This window comes from Corylus avellana, chromosome ca1, assembly GCF_901000735.1.
Source record: "Corylus avellana chromosome ca1, CavTom2PMs-1.0".
NCBI classification, from domain to species: Eukaryota; Viridiplantae; Streptophyta; class Magnoliopsida; order Fagales; family Betulaceae; genus Corylus; species Corylus avellana.
Genome location: NC_081541.1, coordinates 9,403,152 through 9,420,629, shown reverse-complemented (window position 1 = coordinate 9,420,629; position 17,478 = coordinate 9,403,152). Strand labels below are relative to the sequence as shown.

The 17,478-nt window shown below is 38.6% G+C and overlaps 1 protein-coding gene across 4 annotated transcripts in view; it reads right to left on the bottom strand.

Moving 5' to 3' along the window:
- The window catches only part of LOC132168114 (probable phosphoinositide phosphatase SAC9), a 36,168-nt gene extending 19,747 nt beyond the window's left edge, over positions 1–16,421 (bottom strand). For 2 of the 4 annotated variants that reach the window (XM_059579195.1, XM_059579197.1), the window contains exons 1-6: positions 16,164–16,421; positions 14,832–15,430; positions 14,096–14,228; positions 11,226–12,442; positions 6,206–6,313; positions 5,882–6,052 (exon numbers count right to left, since the gene is read on the bottom strand). In XM_059579195.1, the coding sequence (XP_059435178.1) occupies positions 5,882–6,052; positions 6,206–6,313; positions 11,226–12,442; positions 14,096–14,228; positions 14,832–15,430; positions 16,164–16,176 (2,241 nt within the window). In that variant the 5' untranslated portion in view covers positions 16,177–16,421. Of the gene's footprint in view, positions 1–5,881; positions 6,053–6,205; positions 6,314–11,225; positions 12,443–14,095; positions 14,229–14,831; positions 15,431–16,163 lie in introns of those variants that run through there. The other 2 variants (XM_059579199.1, XM_059579196.1) reach the window with 2 other exon arrangements.
- Positions 16,422–17,478: the final 1,057 nt, after the last annotated feature.

Below are 17,478 nucleotides of genomic sequence, written 5' to 3'. Positions count from 1 at the left end.
GTTAGTGAGGGACTGGGTAATTTGGGGTCTTCAGCTACGGTTGGCTTGCCTGTAGTGTGCTCCCCTCTTGATTGTGATTTCACTAGCATTTGTCATGGGTCCTCTAATTTGGTTGAGACAGGTAATGAGGTCCAGATTATTGGTAATCTTGATAGGTTGGGACGAAGGTGCAGGGAGGAAGAGGAGGTAGGGGACCTTAGTGTTGATAGGCATGCTCCTCTAAATTCTTATGCGCCTATTTCAAAGGGTGTGTCGGGTTACTCAGATTGGGTAGTACAATGTGCAAACGAGAATTATCCAATTGTGGGGATATCGTTTGTGGGTCATAAACTGCAATTGCTGGCCCTTTTGACTTTCCTAGAGGGGGAACACCGCAACAATGCAATGGTAGCCAACTCGGGCAGCGGTACAAAGGGTAAGAGGGAGGTCAAGAATTTTGAGTGCTCAGTGAATTATGATGCTAGAGGTTCAAGCTCTAGCCGTGGTAATAGGAAGGGGAGGGGAACCGCAGTAATTTTATGAAGCCAAGAATTATTTCTTGGAATGTAAGAGAGTTGAACAAGAGGGATAAACGATTGAGGGTGAGTAATTGGCTTAGAGATTGGAAGGCAGATATTGTATGATTTCAAGAAACCAAACTCCAGGGTATGTCTCGCAACATTGTGCGCAGTTTATGGGGTCGGAGTCATGTGGACTGGTGTTGTTTGGATTCTAATGGGGCCTCGGGGGGTATCCTGATCATGTGGGATAATAGGGTGGTGGAAAAGGTAGAAGAATGTGTAGGGGCTTACACTTTGGCTGTGACTTTTAGGAATATGGTGGATCACTCGGTTTGGGCTTTTGCAGGTGTGTATGGTCCGAACTCTGATAGGGATAGAAGGCTTCTTTGGGATGAGTTGGCGGGTGTCCTAAGTTTGTGGAACTTGCCGTGGTGCTTAGGGGGAGATTTCATTGTAACTCAATTCCCTAGTGAAAGATCAGGTACAGCTCGCCTAGATTATGCTATGATGGAGTTCTCAGATTTTATTTCTAAACAAGGGCTGATGAATCTTCCTCTTGTAGGGGGCTCCTTCACTTGGTCGATTTCTCATGATCCTCCCATGTGGTCAAGGATAGATCACTTTCTTGTGTCTCCAGAGTTGGAAGCCCGGTTTCCGGGGGTTATGCAGAAGCGGCTGCCGCGCCTTTGTTCGGATCACTTCCCAATTCTTCTTGATATGGGGGATGTGTCTAGGGGGAGAAGGCCGTTCCAGTTTGAGAATATGTGGCTTAAAGAGGAGGGGTTTGTGGCTCTTGTGAAACAATGGTGGGAGTCCTGTGTTTTCCAAGGTACACCTAGCTTTGTTTTTGCTTGCAAGCTCAAGGCTTTAAAGCTGGATTTGAAGAGGTGGAATGAGGAGGTGTTTGGCAATATAGGAAGGAATAAGAGAATTCTCCTTGAAGATCTTCGGGGGTTTGGTCTGCATGAAGAAATTGGGGCCTTGGAATTTGGATGGCGAGGAGTTAGTGAGGAAGGTGGAGGTGGTTCGAGATTTAGAGAAGTATACTCTTGCGGAAGAAGTGAGTTGGAGGTAGAAATCAAGGGTGTTGTCGTTGAAGGAAGGTGATAAGTGCACTAAATTATTTCACTCCATAGCCAACTCTAATAGAAGGCATAATGCTATTGATACACTTATGATTGGAGACAACCCTTCTTCTAATCAGACAGAGATCAGTGAGCACATTGTAGAGTTCTATCAAAAGCCCTTTTCTAAGCAATGTAGGTGGAGGCCGAGGGTGGATGATATATCCTTGGACTCCATTTCAGAGGTTGAAGCTGGATGGTTGGAGAGAGACTTTGAAGAGGAAGAGGTTAGGATGGTAGTGTCAAAGATGAACGGCGACAAGGCGTCAGGTCCCGATGGGTTTTCTATGGCCTTCTTCCAAGTTTGTTGGGATGTTCTAGGGGTGGACATTATGAAGGTGTTGGGGATATTTATGCAGGAGGGATGTTCGAAAAGAGCCTCAATGCTTCTTTCATTTCGCTTATTCCGAAGATTCCAAGTGCTATTGACCTCAAAGATTTCCACCCGAATAGCCTGGTGGGAGGTATCTACAAAATCATAGAGAAGGTATTAGCAAATAGATTGAAGATAGTGTTGGATAAAATTATCTCCAAATCGCAGAGTGCCTTCATTAAGGGTAGGCAAATTCTAGATCCTATTTTGATTTCTAATGAATGCTTTGATAGTAGGTTGAGGTCAGGGGAGCCAGGGGTGATCTATAAGATGGATCTAGAAAAAGCTTATGACCATGTGAATTGGGATTTTTTGTTATATTTGCTTAGGAGGTGTGGTTTTGGGGGGGAAATGGTGCTCTTGGATAAAACATTGCATTTCTTCGGTGCAATTTTCGAGTCTGGTTAATGGTTCCCCTAATGGTTTTTTTAGTAGCTCCAAGGGATTGAGACAAGGGGACCCCCTTTCTCCTTTGTTGTTTGTCTTTGTGATGGAGGTTCTGAGCAAGATGATCTCAGTGGCGATGCACGGGGGACTGCTAGAAGGATTAAAAGTTGGTAATGCTTCTTTCTCACATCTTCTGTTTGTCGATGACACCTTGATCTTTTGCAATGCTATGCCCAGCTAGTTGCGTTATTTGCGGAATGTGTTTTTGCTGTTCGAAGCTGCTTCTGGGCTAAAGGTAAACCTGGCTAAGTCGGTTTTAATTCCAGTGGGGAATGTAGAGCAAGTGCGTATGTTAGCCGGTATTTTAGGATGTGGGGTTGCATCTTTGCCAGTGAAGTATCTCGGTCTTCCGTTGGGAGCCTCTTATAAGGCCAAGCATATTTGGGATAGTGTTATTGAGAAGCTAGAATACAGGTAGGTTACCTGGAAAAGGAAGTATTTATCAAAGGGTGGTAGGGTCACCCTTATCAAGAGCACCCTAGCTTATTTGCCCACTCATTATTTGTCTCTCTTTCCTATCCCAATGAGTGTTGCTAAGCACATCCAGAAGCTACAACGCAAATTTCTATGGGGTGGTATAGGCGAAGAGTTCAAGTTTCACTTGGTAAATTGGGCAAAGGTTTGCACTCCAATCAAGGAGGGAGGGTTGGGTATCAGAAATTTAATAGTGTTCAATTGCGCACTTTTAGGGAAATGGTTGTGGCGCTATGGGATTGAGAGAGATGCTTGGTGGAGAGTGGCAGTAGATTCGAAGTATGGGAGCTTATGGGGTGGGTGGTGCTCTCTTGAAAAGGGTGGGAGACTCTCAAAGGCTTTACTAGACATGTGGTGGGGGATGGAACGAGGATTAGCTTTTGGCATGACTTGTGGTGTGGAGATTCGGTTCTCAAGGTAGCCTTTCCAGTTTTATATGGAATTGCTTGTGAGAAGAATGCTTCAGTTGCGGCTAATATGGAGATGTTGGGAGGTTCAAATTAGTGGAATGTGAGTTTTACTAGAGAGGCACAAGATTGGGAGTTGGAAGCCTTTGCGTTCTTTCTACAAGTGTTGCATTAAGTCAAAGTGAGACAAGGGTGTGTGTGAAGATAGATTGTGGTGGATTTCTTCCAAAAGAGGTCTATTCAAGGTTAAGGCCCTCTTTTATTCTTTGGCTTGCAATGAGGGTAGGAGATTCCCTTGGAAGAATGTGTGGCGGACGCAAGCTCATCCGAGAGCGGCTTTTTTCGTTTGGTCTAGGCAAAATTCTGACCTTGGATAATCTCAGGAAACGTCACATCATTGTGATAAACAGGTGTTGTATGTGCAAGAAGAGTGAGGAGACGGTAGATCATCTCTTTCTTCATTGTGAGGTTGCTTCTGCTCTGTGGTATGCCATCTTTAGTCGCTTTGGGATGGCCTGGGTGATGCCTAGACAGGTCTTTGATTTGCTAGCCTGTTGGTAGTCTTTTGGGAGGCGGAGGAGTGTTGTGGTATGGAAGATGGTGCCTACATGTATTTTTTGGTGTTTATGGCAAGAAATGAACAATAGGTGCTTTGAGGACTTGGAGAGGTATTTGGATGACGTTTTATCCTCTGTTTTCACACTTTGTATCTTTGGACTGAAGCACATCTATCCCCGTTGTCGATTAGCTATGATGATTTCCTTGCTCGCTTTTCTTTTTCTAGCTAAGTGATCCTTTTGTATACTCCATGTGTACCTTGGGGCGTCTTACGCTTTTAATAAGACTAGTTATTACTTATCAAAAAAAAAAAAAAAAAGTATTTCCAATCTATGAACAAACTGAATAATTCCAATGCAAATTTAAGAAGCCTCCCAACTACATAATTAAATAAATAACTATAGGAAATTGACCTAGCTTCAAGTCTAGATCAATTTGGAAGCTCTTCAGAACATATATCATAGTAATTATGAGTCCTATTCTTTCCAATATAAGGTAGAAACCATTTCATAAATATTTTAAAAAACATTGAAACTGCAGCCTGTCAGGCATACAGATGTTTTGTATTCTTATTTGCCAAAAAAGAAGGTTTTGTACTCTGATAATCAACAGTATGTACTGAACCAGCAGCTGGTTGGTCAAGTGTTGCTTTTAATTAGTTGGTCTAGTGGCTAGGTCATATTAGATTGACAGAAACTCAAGGTGTTCTTCACTCATTATTCTCTTTGTAATCAGCTCATTCATGCTCTATCATCCTTGGCTCTTCTGGATTTTTTAGACACTCAAAACTTTAAGGTTTGAGAGCTGTGGGTGGGGCAGTTATTGTATACAACCTTTCTCCTACCTTTTCTTTTATAATTCTCTTCTTATCCCAAAAAAAAAGGAACGACTCTTGAGTGGTCCGAGTATCAACTTACATGGCTGGTTTACATGACCACCTATTTGCTTGTTTTCCAAGCATTAGTAGCCTATACTAGAAACAATTTTTTAAGAAATGATGAAAAGTACTTTTAGTTCCATGTGGTGCAATCCTATGGCGTGATGTTGTGCTGTCTATGTTATTGTTTGAATCTCCTGTAGGTGCATGAGTTGTATTTCTTAGTACTCTAGGCCCCCCAAAAACAACCAACAGACTCCCACCTTTAAAATACATATATTCTCGGTGGATTGGTGTTGATTCGTATCAGTTCATCATCAATTTGGTATCCAAAAAGCAATGGTCACTTTGGAGATATGAATGATTTATCATCATCATCACCAACGCACCCAAGAAAGGAGCAAAAAGGATTTACAAGTTCAAACTTTTATCCCACACTAAATATGGATTCAAAAAATTAGGGATTATAGTACTACAATTTTAAAAACTCCAGTAGATATTGTCATAATACGCATATTACTATGGTGATGTTAATACATTAAACATCACCCTCAGTTAATACATTAAATACGTAGTACTAAAATCTCTACTGTCTATCCACTGTTTTCAGAGTGACTCAAGGCTGTATGGATATCCAGAAAACTTATAAACGTCCATGACTTATTATGAGCTTTGTTATATGATTATCCGGATTGGAACTGGTGAATCCATCATGGATTTGAGATATCTGTATGATTAGATGATTGCCAATTTCATTCATCTATGGGTTTTCCTGCTCTTCTGAAAATTGAAATTATTTAAAGAATGCTATGAACATCACCTGTGTTCTATGTACAACATTTATTCAATAAAATTACTATTACTAATCAAATTAAAAGTAGATGAGTCGATTTCTTGCCCACAAGAAAGTAATTTAGCCAATGGGAGAATTTCTTTCATAATGGAGCAAGGTACAAGAAAGCACGTTTTTACTTAGAAGAGGAACTACAAGGGGAAAGAATCCCTCATCCTCTTAACCATGTAAATATCACTATCTCTTCCACCTCATACAGAAGTAAACTGCAAGTGCAAATGTGGATGTAAAGTTGAAAAAGAAACATGTATGAAAGAGAGATACAGACCTCCACAACCAGTTTAAGCCCATCTAGACACCGTCCTGTCCTTACGTCAACTGTTGCGGGATAAGTTGAATCATCTGCACCATGAGATATTGTGAGAAGAAGCTGACAAGCATGACAAGGCTCCCCAAGATATATAAAAAGCTCAACCACATCTGCAGCCTGTGGGCAAACCTGTGAGACAGACAATGCATATATTTCCATAAGAAAATAAAATGATGGATTACCTTTTATTTGAAATAATATACAAAGAATTCCTTTTTTTTGTTCATTCTTAAGTTGCAAGAAATTATTCCTCAGTAATGAAAAGAAATATATTTTGCATACCCATACTATGTCTTTTCTTTTGAAACTCAGAAGGCTGGCCCCACTATCAGAAGTTGAAAGCATGTTGGCAACTGGCTTAAGAAAGAAACCAGATGGTCGTGAGAGTACCTGCAATGATTGTCATGTTATACAATTCCAAGTTTACACAGCTAAATAGCTAGATTATTTTCAAACTATTCTAGAAAAGATCAATATCGTCTCGGAGAAAAAAAAAATCACAAGCAACAAATATGCATATGTAATACCTCCCAAAGAAAAGATCTATTCTAGAAAAGATCAATTCCCATGAGCTCTTTATATAAAATATTCCGTTGGGAGTGTACTCTCTTCATTCTATTCATCAGCTTTATATATAGTTACAAGCAAGAAAACGGTTGTGCTAACATGCAACAATGGTCTACGATCCGAAGGCGCGCCCACCAGCAACTTCTAGGAAGTTGGAAGCTTGGCATAGTGTGTTTGCAAAGAAACTAAAATGGAGCAAATTTCAGTTGGTAGTCTGGGGTTTGTGGGGTGGTCCTTTCACGGGGTGGCCTGTTCTGCCAGCCATAGAAGCTTCGGGGGTATCTACTAAGGTGTGATAAACCTGCAGCAGAATGCATTGAAGAGGTGGTGAGCACTTTCTCTATCTCTTGTAAATTCAAATATGTTTTGGACCAGTTTGATTGGGCTTTTGTGTGATAAACGTGCAGTAGAATGCATTGAAGAGGTGGTGACTCTGGTGAGCACTTTCTCGCTCTCTTGTAAATTCAAATCTGTTTTGGACCGGTTTGATTGGGCTTTTTCGGGAGTTTATGGTCCCAATACAGATTCCCAAAGGCATTATTTATGGGAGGAGGTATTAGGGGTTTTCAGTTGGTGGTAAGTTCCTTGGTGCATCGGGGAAGACTTTAATTTTACTCACTTCCAAAATGAAAGATTTTGGGGCATCTCAATTAACCTTTGCTATGAAGGAATTTTCAGATTTCATTTCAGAACAAGGCTTGATAGATATTCTGTTGGTGGGAGGTCCTTTCACTTGGTCTAACAGCCAAGACCCACCTGGATTTTCTTAGACCAGAAACCGCTTCAAATCATAAAAACAAACTACACAAATTGTGAAAGTGATCTGAATTTACCTCACAAAAAATCAAGGTGTCATCCACAAACAAAATATGAGAAATGTTGATAGCACCACCACTCCTTGACCCCAACCATGAATCCCAATAAAAGAGCCCCATCCACTAAAGCTAAAATCATTTTACTTAACGCTTCCATAACAATGACAACAACAAAAAAAAGAAAAAAGGGAGACAATGGATCTTCCTGTCTCAGGCCATAGGCACTACTAAAGAAACCTGACGAGGTCCCATTCACCAAGACTAAGAAGTGTACAAATGAAATATAGTATGCCACCCATTTACACCATATTTCCCCAAAACCGCATCTCTTCAAAATATACAAAAGGAAATCCCAATTGACATGGTACACCTAGAAAACCTCATATCTAAGTCTACTATCAGTACACTCATTGGCAATGAGAACTGAGTCAAGGATCTGCCTACCCTTGAAGAAAGCGTTCTGAGGCTTAGAAATGATTTTCTCCACTACCATTTTCAATCTATTAGATAGAACTATGGCCACAATCGTATACACTCCACCCACTAAGCTAATAGGTCAAAACTCCTTGATGCTTTAGGCAACTCCCAACAAGCTTGGAAAAACCCATAGTATAAGCATCAGGACCCAAGGCCTTGTCACCATTAAGGGCTTTCACCACCTCAAGAACCTCATCATCAACCTCATCATCTAATCATTTCTCTCCATCCAAAGGCATCACATAAGCAAAACGAAACCATCTTCCATATAATATTGTTTCGACTTCCACCAAAAGAACCCTTTTCATGAAGCAAAAAGATCTACTACTCAACAAGGCATAAGCCACAGCAACCCTACAAGGCTGAAGATGGTATTCCACAGACATTAGTCATCTCACAATGTAGTAAAAGGTGATCCACGAACTCCCCACTCTTCTAACACAAATAGCACCAACAACCATGATGACATGCAGCTTTCTAAGATTATCCAGCGGGGTTGTTTTGGGACCGAAAATGATTTCTCATTTCCTCCTGAGGTGCAGTAGGGGGTTTGGGTTTTTAGGGCAGGTGTTAGGCTATTGTGGGCTTTAGTTTTGGGTCTTTTTTAGGTTTTTCTGTTTGGCTGCGGTTTCTTGTTGGGTCTTTTGGGTTGGGTCATCTTGGGTTGTGTTTTTGGGCTTTATGTTGGGCTACCTATGTATACTTTTTTTTTTTGGATAGGTAAAATCAATGTATTAAAAAGCGCAAGGGGCACAACCCATGTACACATGAAGTATACAAAAGATCCCAGATCCCACAAATGCAAGCTTTAAACTGAAAATGGCGCACAGAAATCTAGAAATTCCGCGAGCGTTGAAGCTTACGAAGAATACCACAATACTCTCCATGAGAAAAGTGTTTAATCACCCTTTTCTTCAAAGCGCTTTACACTTTTTTTGATATATACAACATTACTTATCAAAAAAAGAGTCTTCCCTAAGGCAACCAACCAAGAAAAGCAAACCACTCTCAGTGGAGCCTTATACTACCAAATACTCCTCCAATGAGGAACAAGGACATTGTCGTATGATTTAACATCAAACCAAATGGTACCCAACAAAGTTTGTCTTCGCCACCCTGTTTCCATTTGAAGGAGTATAAAATATTGAAGAACGAGGTAAAGAGATCCACCTCACAATCTTGAGCCACTCCGAGAAAGCTAGCATTCCACTGATGAAAGTCGCTAGAAAACTCCAAAAGTTCTAACATTGAGGCATCCTTACAATGGACCAAATTGAACGAGTCCGAAAAAGCTACCTTGAGGGCCTAATCACCACACCACAAGTCATACCAAAATCTAATCCTGGAGTCATCACAGACCTCAAATCTAGAGTGACTGGAAAACTCCCCCAACCCCTTCCTAATATTCTTCCAAAGCCCCACCCATACGCCTCATGAACATCATTAGAACACCAACCACCTCACACACTGCCATATTTACAATCCACAACCACCTTCCATAAGGCCTCTATTTCATGAACATAACGCCAAAGCCACTTCTCCAACAATGCTCAGTTGAATGAAAGTAAATTACAGTCCCCAACCTTGCTTCAAAAATTGAAAAACACACCTTAGACTAGCTAACCAAATGAAAGTTGAACTCATCACCAATACCACCCCAAAAACATTTTGGTGAAACTTCTCTATGCTGTTGGCAACACCAATCGAGAGGGAGAAAAGAGACATGAAGTAGGCAGATTAGATAAAGTACTTTAGATCAAAGTCACCCTCCCACCCTTTGACAAATACATCAGCTTCCATCCAACCAAATGACACTATCTTCTCAATAATGCTATCCCAAATAGATTTTGCCTTTAAGCGAAGCTTCTAGCGGAAGGCCTACATATTTCAAAGGTAGAGAAAAGGCCCTATAACCCAAAATGTTAGCCAAACCTTCCACATTGTTGACCTTGCCAATGGGGACCAACTCTAATTTAGCTAGATTAATTCTCAAACTTGAAATCATTTCAAAGCATAGGAACAAACAATGCAAATTGCAAAGATGATCTAGATTTGCCACACAAAACATCGAAGTATCGTTCGCAAACAAAAGGTAGGAAAATATTGAAGGCGCCAACATTCTTGGATCCCACTGAAAAGCTTGAAAATAGACTCCTGCTCGCCATAGCAGAAATCATTCTAATCAACGCCTCCATAACATTAAGGAACAATAAGGGAGAGAAAGGGTCTCCCTGTCTCAAACCATGGGACCTACTAAAAAAGCCCATCGGAGTGTCATTCACCAAAACATAAAAAACAGTAGTGTATTCATTGCAGAAAAAGATAAAGCAACAATAAATTCAGAATCCATACAATTTTAGCTTAGTTACAAGTGAAAGAAAAAAAAAATTAAAAGATTAAAAATAAATAAATAAAAGACCAAAGGATAAGGAACAACAGTCCATCGAATTAGAAATGTAAAATACGGAAAAAAAATATTGTAGAGGTCCATTGAGTTTAATCTTTTATCAAATCAGTTCCTAAGGTTTAAAATTGACCAAATCACTCCCTCTATACATCTCTTGTTAGGATTTTTAACAGAAATTGTAACATGTAGGTATAAGAAAACAAAAAAAAAAATTGAAAAAATGAAAGGAGACCCATCCACACCCTCACTGGAAAAGGGGGAGTGGGTAGGTCACAATCCACACCCTCCATGGATGGGTGGGTTGCCCTACCCATCAACAGAGGAGGGGGTTGGGGTCACCCAACCGCCTACTCCATCCATTGTGGAGGGCCTAACTTGCAACCCACCCACACACCGCCACCACCCACCTCCCTCCCTCCCCGTTCTCTTTTTCTTTTTCTTTTTCTTTTTCTTTTTCTTTTTCTTTCTCTTTCTCTTTTTCTTTTTCTTTCTCTTTTTTTTGCCATGTGTCAAGTTGAGATAGCACTTTTGTGCACATGAAGCTATTTTATTGGATCTAACGTGATCCTATGCTTACGTGTCACAATTTTCATTAAAAACCCTAAAGGTACACCATATCTTAAGGAGTGATTTGATCAATTTTATACCTTAGGGAGGTAATAAAAGATTAATCCTTAGAGACCTCTACAGCATTTTCCCGTAAAACAACTAATGATCCACAAGCTAAGTGTTCCAACATGGTTTGAGAAAGATACCAACAATATGAAATATATAAATTAATATAATGAATCAACATTTGCATACTATTTAATCATAAAGTTTAACGTACTTAAAAACTCAAGAGAGCCAAAAAGACAATATAGAAAGAGAAAAGTTCATAAAATGCTTTACAAAATCAATAAAGAATAACCAGTTATTATTCAAGCAAAACTATGGCATTTATGAAATGAACTAACAAAGCACATAGAAGAAACACAATGAATAAAAGAATAAAATACAATTAGAGATCATTTGGAAAGATTCTAGAATAACATACGTTTAGAGGTTGAATAGGAATTGATGGAAGATGCTTGAAAAGCCTCATTCCAAGAAACATCTCCAACTGCTTTTGACGAGAGCTATCTACAATTGCATTTTTATATCTTCTCTGCAAAGTAATTTTCACATTCTGTGCTGCAGAAAACTGTTTAAACTTTCCAGCATCTTCATTAAATATGCTAAGGATTTGACTATGCATAGCTTTAGAACCAGTATAAAGTGTTGCATGAATATCACCAGCAAGCAGAAAAAGATCGGCTAGCTGAGATACTGGTGAAAGTATTGTCGATCGCTTGAACTCCTCAAATGTCATATCAAATCTCTTCCAGGGTTTATCTGGGCAGGGATGCGTCCATGTTGTGGTCTTAGTATTGTGATCAATATAATATGTTTTCCCTGTCACTGCATCAGATCGTTTCTCCCAACCTGGAGGCAATGGAGCAATATATCCACCATAATTATTCATTGGCTGATAACCTAAAGCCAGATCACTATCAAGTGATATCCCCAGCCGCCTACATTGCTCCACAAAAACTTGGAGGGAGCCAAAATAACTAGCTGCATTGGTTCTATCCAAAGAATCTGCACAGTTGAAACGTATCACTCCATTTTGATGTGATCTTAAGCAGAAGGCACCATCATAGTCATCATTATATATGATTTCACCTCTACAATCCTTCATCCGTTGTCGTGAAGGCAAATAATCCCCTTCAGAAATGCCTATAGATACAGTGGGTACTTTTAGAAGTTTCCACAATCCTTCAATTGTTTGCTGTTCACCTTTTAACTTTATACTGGCATGCCAATCATAATTTATTAAATGCATTCGAGTATAAGGAAGTTTTCCAATTGATTTGATATACTTTAAAGATTCCTCAAAATGCTGAACTAAAATGGACTCTGACTTTCCTTCTCCATTCCTAAGTAAGTTGATGCATACAATTGGAACCAGAGCTTTTCTATTCTGACTGCCCCCAACACCTACATCTAAATTTCGAGCATCATACCTTTTACTCAACCTCTGATAATACTGTGAGCTTCCTTTATAAGGATCACGCCCTGAAACATATATTTCTGCTTCTGCAGCAGTGATCTTTAATTCTGCTCCCCACCAGATTGGAATTGTGCCACGTCGCCAAACATATGTATTAAAAGGAACACTCTGACCAGCTCTTTTGGGGACCCATACAAGTTGCTCGCACTCAACTTCATTTCCTGTAAAATACATATTCTTCTTAAGTTCAAAGAAGTTTATGGGGACACAACATAAAGCTGAGAGAAGAGCAGGCAATAAAATGTAATGGTAGTTGCGAAACTTATAAAAAAGGAATGAGATACACGTATAAGCTCATAGTTACTTATCCAAGCAATACGAAATGGTGAAAATGCCTAAACAGTATGAATAAATTAGGAAAAGATAAGCGACACCACTCAACTACAGAGGAAAGTCACAAGAACCTAAGCTTGTAAAAATTTATGAATGTCTACAAGAAAGAGAATCTAACAAATAAAAAGAAGTGGAAAAACAGCAAAAGATCAAGTGAAATAAATAAACAACAAAAAGACAACTGCTTTAATTTCATGTGCAGGTGCCTCTTTCCCATAAAAGCACAACTACCTCTCTTGGTCCAAACAGTCCCCAATGAACAAAAGAACAAAAAGAAGCAGTTTTCGACACCAAACATCTCCTCTTATCTCCAACTCCCCCTTCTCAACCAAAATAAATATCAAAGGCATATCTTTGCATAATCCAAAGGAGGCAAACCCCAAATTATAAATTATAAAAATAAAATTATAAATTAAATAAATAAATAAATAATAAATAAAAATAAATAAAAAGGAGATCCTGTTCCCTCAAAACCCAAAAAATGGAATAAAAGATGACCCATGGAGCCCCCATCCTTTGCACAGATAGCAAGGATTTGGAATGAAATTACCTCTAAAAACTAAATCATCAACAATGAATAGATAATGTAATCACATTGACTCATCTCTTTGTCTAATGTCCTTCAGTGCTGGTATATCTCTTCATCCCAACATGGGAAATTCTCGATACTTTTAATTAGTCAATGAATTCCGAACTAGAGACAATATAGTAACTATTACTGATAGAACTCTGAAATATACTTCACCAACACCATAAGATATGGTACACCCATGTGTTTCAAATGGAAAGGGAAGAATCGATAAGAAATAAAGAGGTTGTCAAAGGACATACTAGTCTAATTATTGGTTTCCCATAAGTTTGTCATATCTATTTTCTAGTGAGGATGATTCACCTGGGTCCTAGAAAATTCTTTTCTGCAGGAATCAATTCATAGAGCTATTGAGCTCAACACTTCCCAACCCAATTGTACATCACAAACTTACAAATAGGCATAAAACCATTCCCTGAAGTAATGTTGGCTAAGTAGAGCTGTAAAAGTGAACTTGTGACAACAATCGAATATTTCATTGACACAGTCAAGGGGAACAGAAATACTTTTATCACATAGTCCAGTGTAAAATTTATTGGTACTCGCCCAACAATGGCATGATAGCCCAGTAAATTTGAAATACGAATATTTATGCATCTATCAATTAAGAGTGAAAACCAGTTTAGTGAAACCAAAAAAACAGTTAGAAGCAAAGAGAATTGCACAATTGACCAAATATCCCACAATGATCCATTCAGCATGGCATAGAAGAACCTAGCATTTCTTCTTTTGTGTAGATACTAGGATGTAATAAAAATGCCAAAAAGGGCCAGTAGCCAAGGGCACAGAAAGTATACAAAGGGGAAATAACCCAGAGGGAAACAAAAGACCGTCACAAAAACCAGCAAGAAAAATGCCATTTGATTTCAAGAGTTGTTAATAGGTTACATACCTGTGCTAAAACATGAATTTAACCCCCTAGCCAGGTACCGAGTGCCAGGATGCAGTCTGCTACGCCGAGCTATGAGAGCAACATACCCTTCTAGCTGACCTAAGCTTCCAAAACTACGATATTCTGCAAACCCCTACACATTAATATCATATCTTAAACACACATAAGATAACCATTTGAATACTACCAGGTTGTAAGGCAGGTAAATCACTAATATGTTACATCAAACACAAACATATCAGGGAAGCTCCTTTAATACATTCAAACCCCCAAGTAGGAATATACTAATATAGACTAAGATTGACTAGAATTGCATGAAAGAGAGACATATAAATAAGGTGCATGTGTTACCCACTAGACCAATCAATTAAGGATTGTCTAACCCTCAATGGCATGTAACTAAAATTCTGTTTATCCATCAGTCGAATGAAATTAGTTTTCTTAACTTCTTCATAATTGATACGTGGTAACTTAAGGAAAATACTTTTATCTTGCAAAGTTCACCGCCTGATATGGAGAGTACCTCACAGCTTGTCACCTTATACATTCTTTCTATGTATATGTATACTCATCTACATGCTCCAAAACAAACTATTATGGGCATATGACGCACTAGCTAGGATATTTTAAATGACACGTAGAAGAGGTCGACTTGAAAACCAGTCATGTTGAAAGAAAGGAAAACAATGACCATCAGAGGAGCATCAATATGAAGATTTCAAGTATGAAGCAAAACCTGCAGCAGAGTGACACAATGCTGTGGCAGCCCAATGTCTTTGAAAGGCATTGAAAACCATCCATTCCAAACAAATTCATCATCAGGCTTTTGCAAGGGCATACGGCTTGGGAAAGGCCGAGTGATGTCTCTTGTCTCACAAAAGTAGTGCTTTCCATCGACCTCAAGCTCAGTCAATTCTTGAACATTCTTGAGTTCTCCTTTACCTTGGGGTTGGGGATTTTGAAGAGATATTTTGATCCACTGGCACTCAGTCACAGTATATACACACCCTCCACCAGGCAGATTCGGAATGCTAGAGGTTAACTTTGTTGCAACAAGAAGCAAACCAAAGTTTCCCAGGGCAGCATAACCCAATATCGCCCTGGCATATATTATACTCTTACATAGCCATTGTGATCCATTTGTAATATAATCTAAAGCCGCATTTTCCGATTTAAAAACATCAACACCCAACTTTCCATTGTAACACAGCGCACCAGTTGTTGGATCAATATATATCACTTGAGTGTCAGTCCTGGAAGACAAGCTGGCAATGATATATGCTTCACCAGTATCCAGTGTAAGAACAATGACAGATGTATCCTTAAAACCCTTGACTGCAACAAAATACAAGGAAAAACGAAAAACATGCCATAATCAGAACAATTTGTTTGGAAGTAACAGATATTAGTCATATTTATGTTTACAACAAACTAAGAAAACAAGAATAGTTGGTGACTGCTATCATCACTCGAATTAGCATTATCAATTACGAATATTGATTCTCTAATCCTTTGCAAAATAGATTACTCGTAAAAGTACATAAATAAGCATTTCCTCCTTACCCTTTTTCGCATGAAATGGCTCCAACATACCATCCTTGTAGAGCCATAAAAAAAAAAAAAAAACCGATTCCCTATGCCGTCAACACCACATTTTCACTTAGATCTACCTTGACATTACTTTTGAGGGACACTTTGATCCTCGATGCGTCGATGGGAACAAGAACAAGTCTACTAATCATACAAATATATTAGGTTGGTTTCAATAACAATATTCAAAGCGTCAGAGTATGGTTCATCGGAGCTAGAGCTACTTCAAAGTTGAAAAATGCCAGAATTTATAAATGGCCACGGATACTATCTGATAACCGTAAACAAACAGATCTATGGATCCCAATAACAACATTAAGGCACATAACCAAATATCATATAGGCTACAAGATGATAATTTACAATTTGAATTTCCAGATTCAGCAACAGATCAGACACAAAGTGAGGCTGTGAATTAAAATCCAAAAAATGAGAAAATGCAAGCGGAAAGAAGAGTGAGGCGCATAGAGAAGCTGACCAGGTGATTCCATGACCTGGGAATCGAACCGACTAGTAGTACTAGTCTTGGATAGCACCGCCGAGGCCTACGATCCTTGGACGCGCAGAGAGAGAGAGCGATTGATGAGGGAATTCAATCATCGAGCGGTTTGTATCATCGATGAATGAATGTGTAGAGCCATAGAGAGATAGAGAGAGGTGAACTCAATGCACCGGAGAATTGCGAAACCGGAGGAACGCGAGCGTTGGATGTGCGTGGCTCCTGCCTCCTGGAATGTAAAAGAGAAAGAGAGAGAGAGAGAGAGAAAGAGAAAGAGACGTAATTAATGTTTACTGGTCTAAAATTAGAAAAAAAACAATATTACGTCATAATACGTGTTTACTTAAAATCTAAAATTTTAAAACATAAAGAGATAAATCCAAAATTAATTTTTGTAACTTTGCATTTTTATAGAAGGAAGTGGAATATATATAGATCTTGCACTTGCTGCTGAATAAAAATAAACTAACGATTGGTCACACCAGCTAGGGGACGCTGCCCCCAAACAACCGCCACCCTTCCTTTTTTTTTCTTTTTTTTTTTAATTTCAAATAAATTTATAATTTACATTAGATCGTGTTATTTGCGGGTGTGACATCCTTTTAACTAATAGGTGCACATGTGCAACTCTGACGTGGAATTTGTCAAAACTAGCGGCCACGTGTGCTGCTTACATGAATTGATATAAAAAAAATGCTGCTCAATATTTTTAAATAGATAAATGATAAAAAAATAAAAAATAACTATTTTCGCATTGTAAATTAATTAATTCATTATTAAATTTGTGTATAACTCCCAATTTACAAATTTAATAGTAATTCATTATATTTGTAAAAATAGCTGGTTAAAATAATAATGCGTAACATATATTTTTCAAGTGTTTATTTCTTAGTATTTTTGTCTACATGACACATTTATATCTACTTGTTTGTTTATTTGAAAAATAATAATAATAATAATGAAAGAAAATGCAGTGAGATTAATTTGTGTTAAAAATACAAACCATTTTGTATGCATTAACAAACCACATTTATCGATTTCTATTAAATTCAATTAAGATGGTGTTACGTAAATGATTTTTTGCAAACACAAAAATGTAAATGGGGATAGATGTTAGGTTCTAAGAGAACCACACTTAGGATTCTAAGAGAAACTTAACTTTTTATATTTTCTGGTTCTCCCCCTCTACTCCCCATTCCTATCCTTCCCCTCCCCTTCTATAGTTTTTTTTTTTTTGGCTATATTTAGGTGTTCTTTGACCAAACTAACAACTTTAGCCTCTTCCAATGTACTA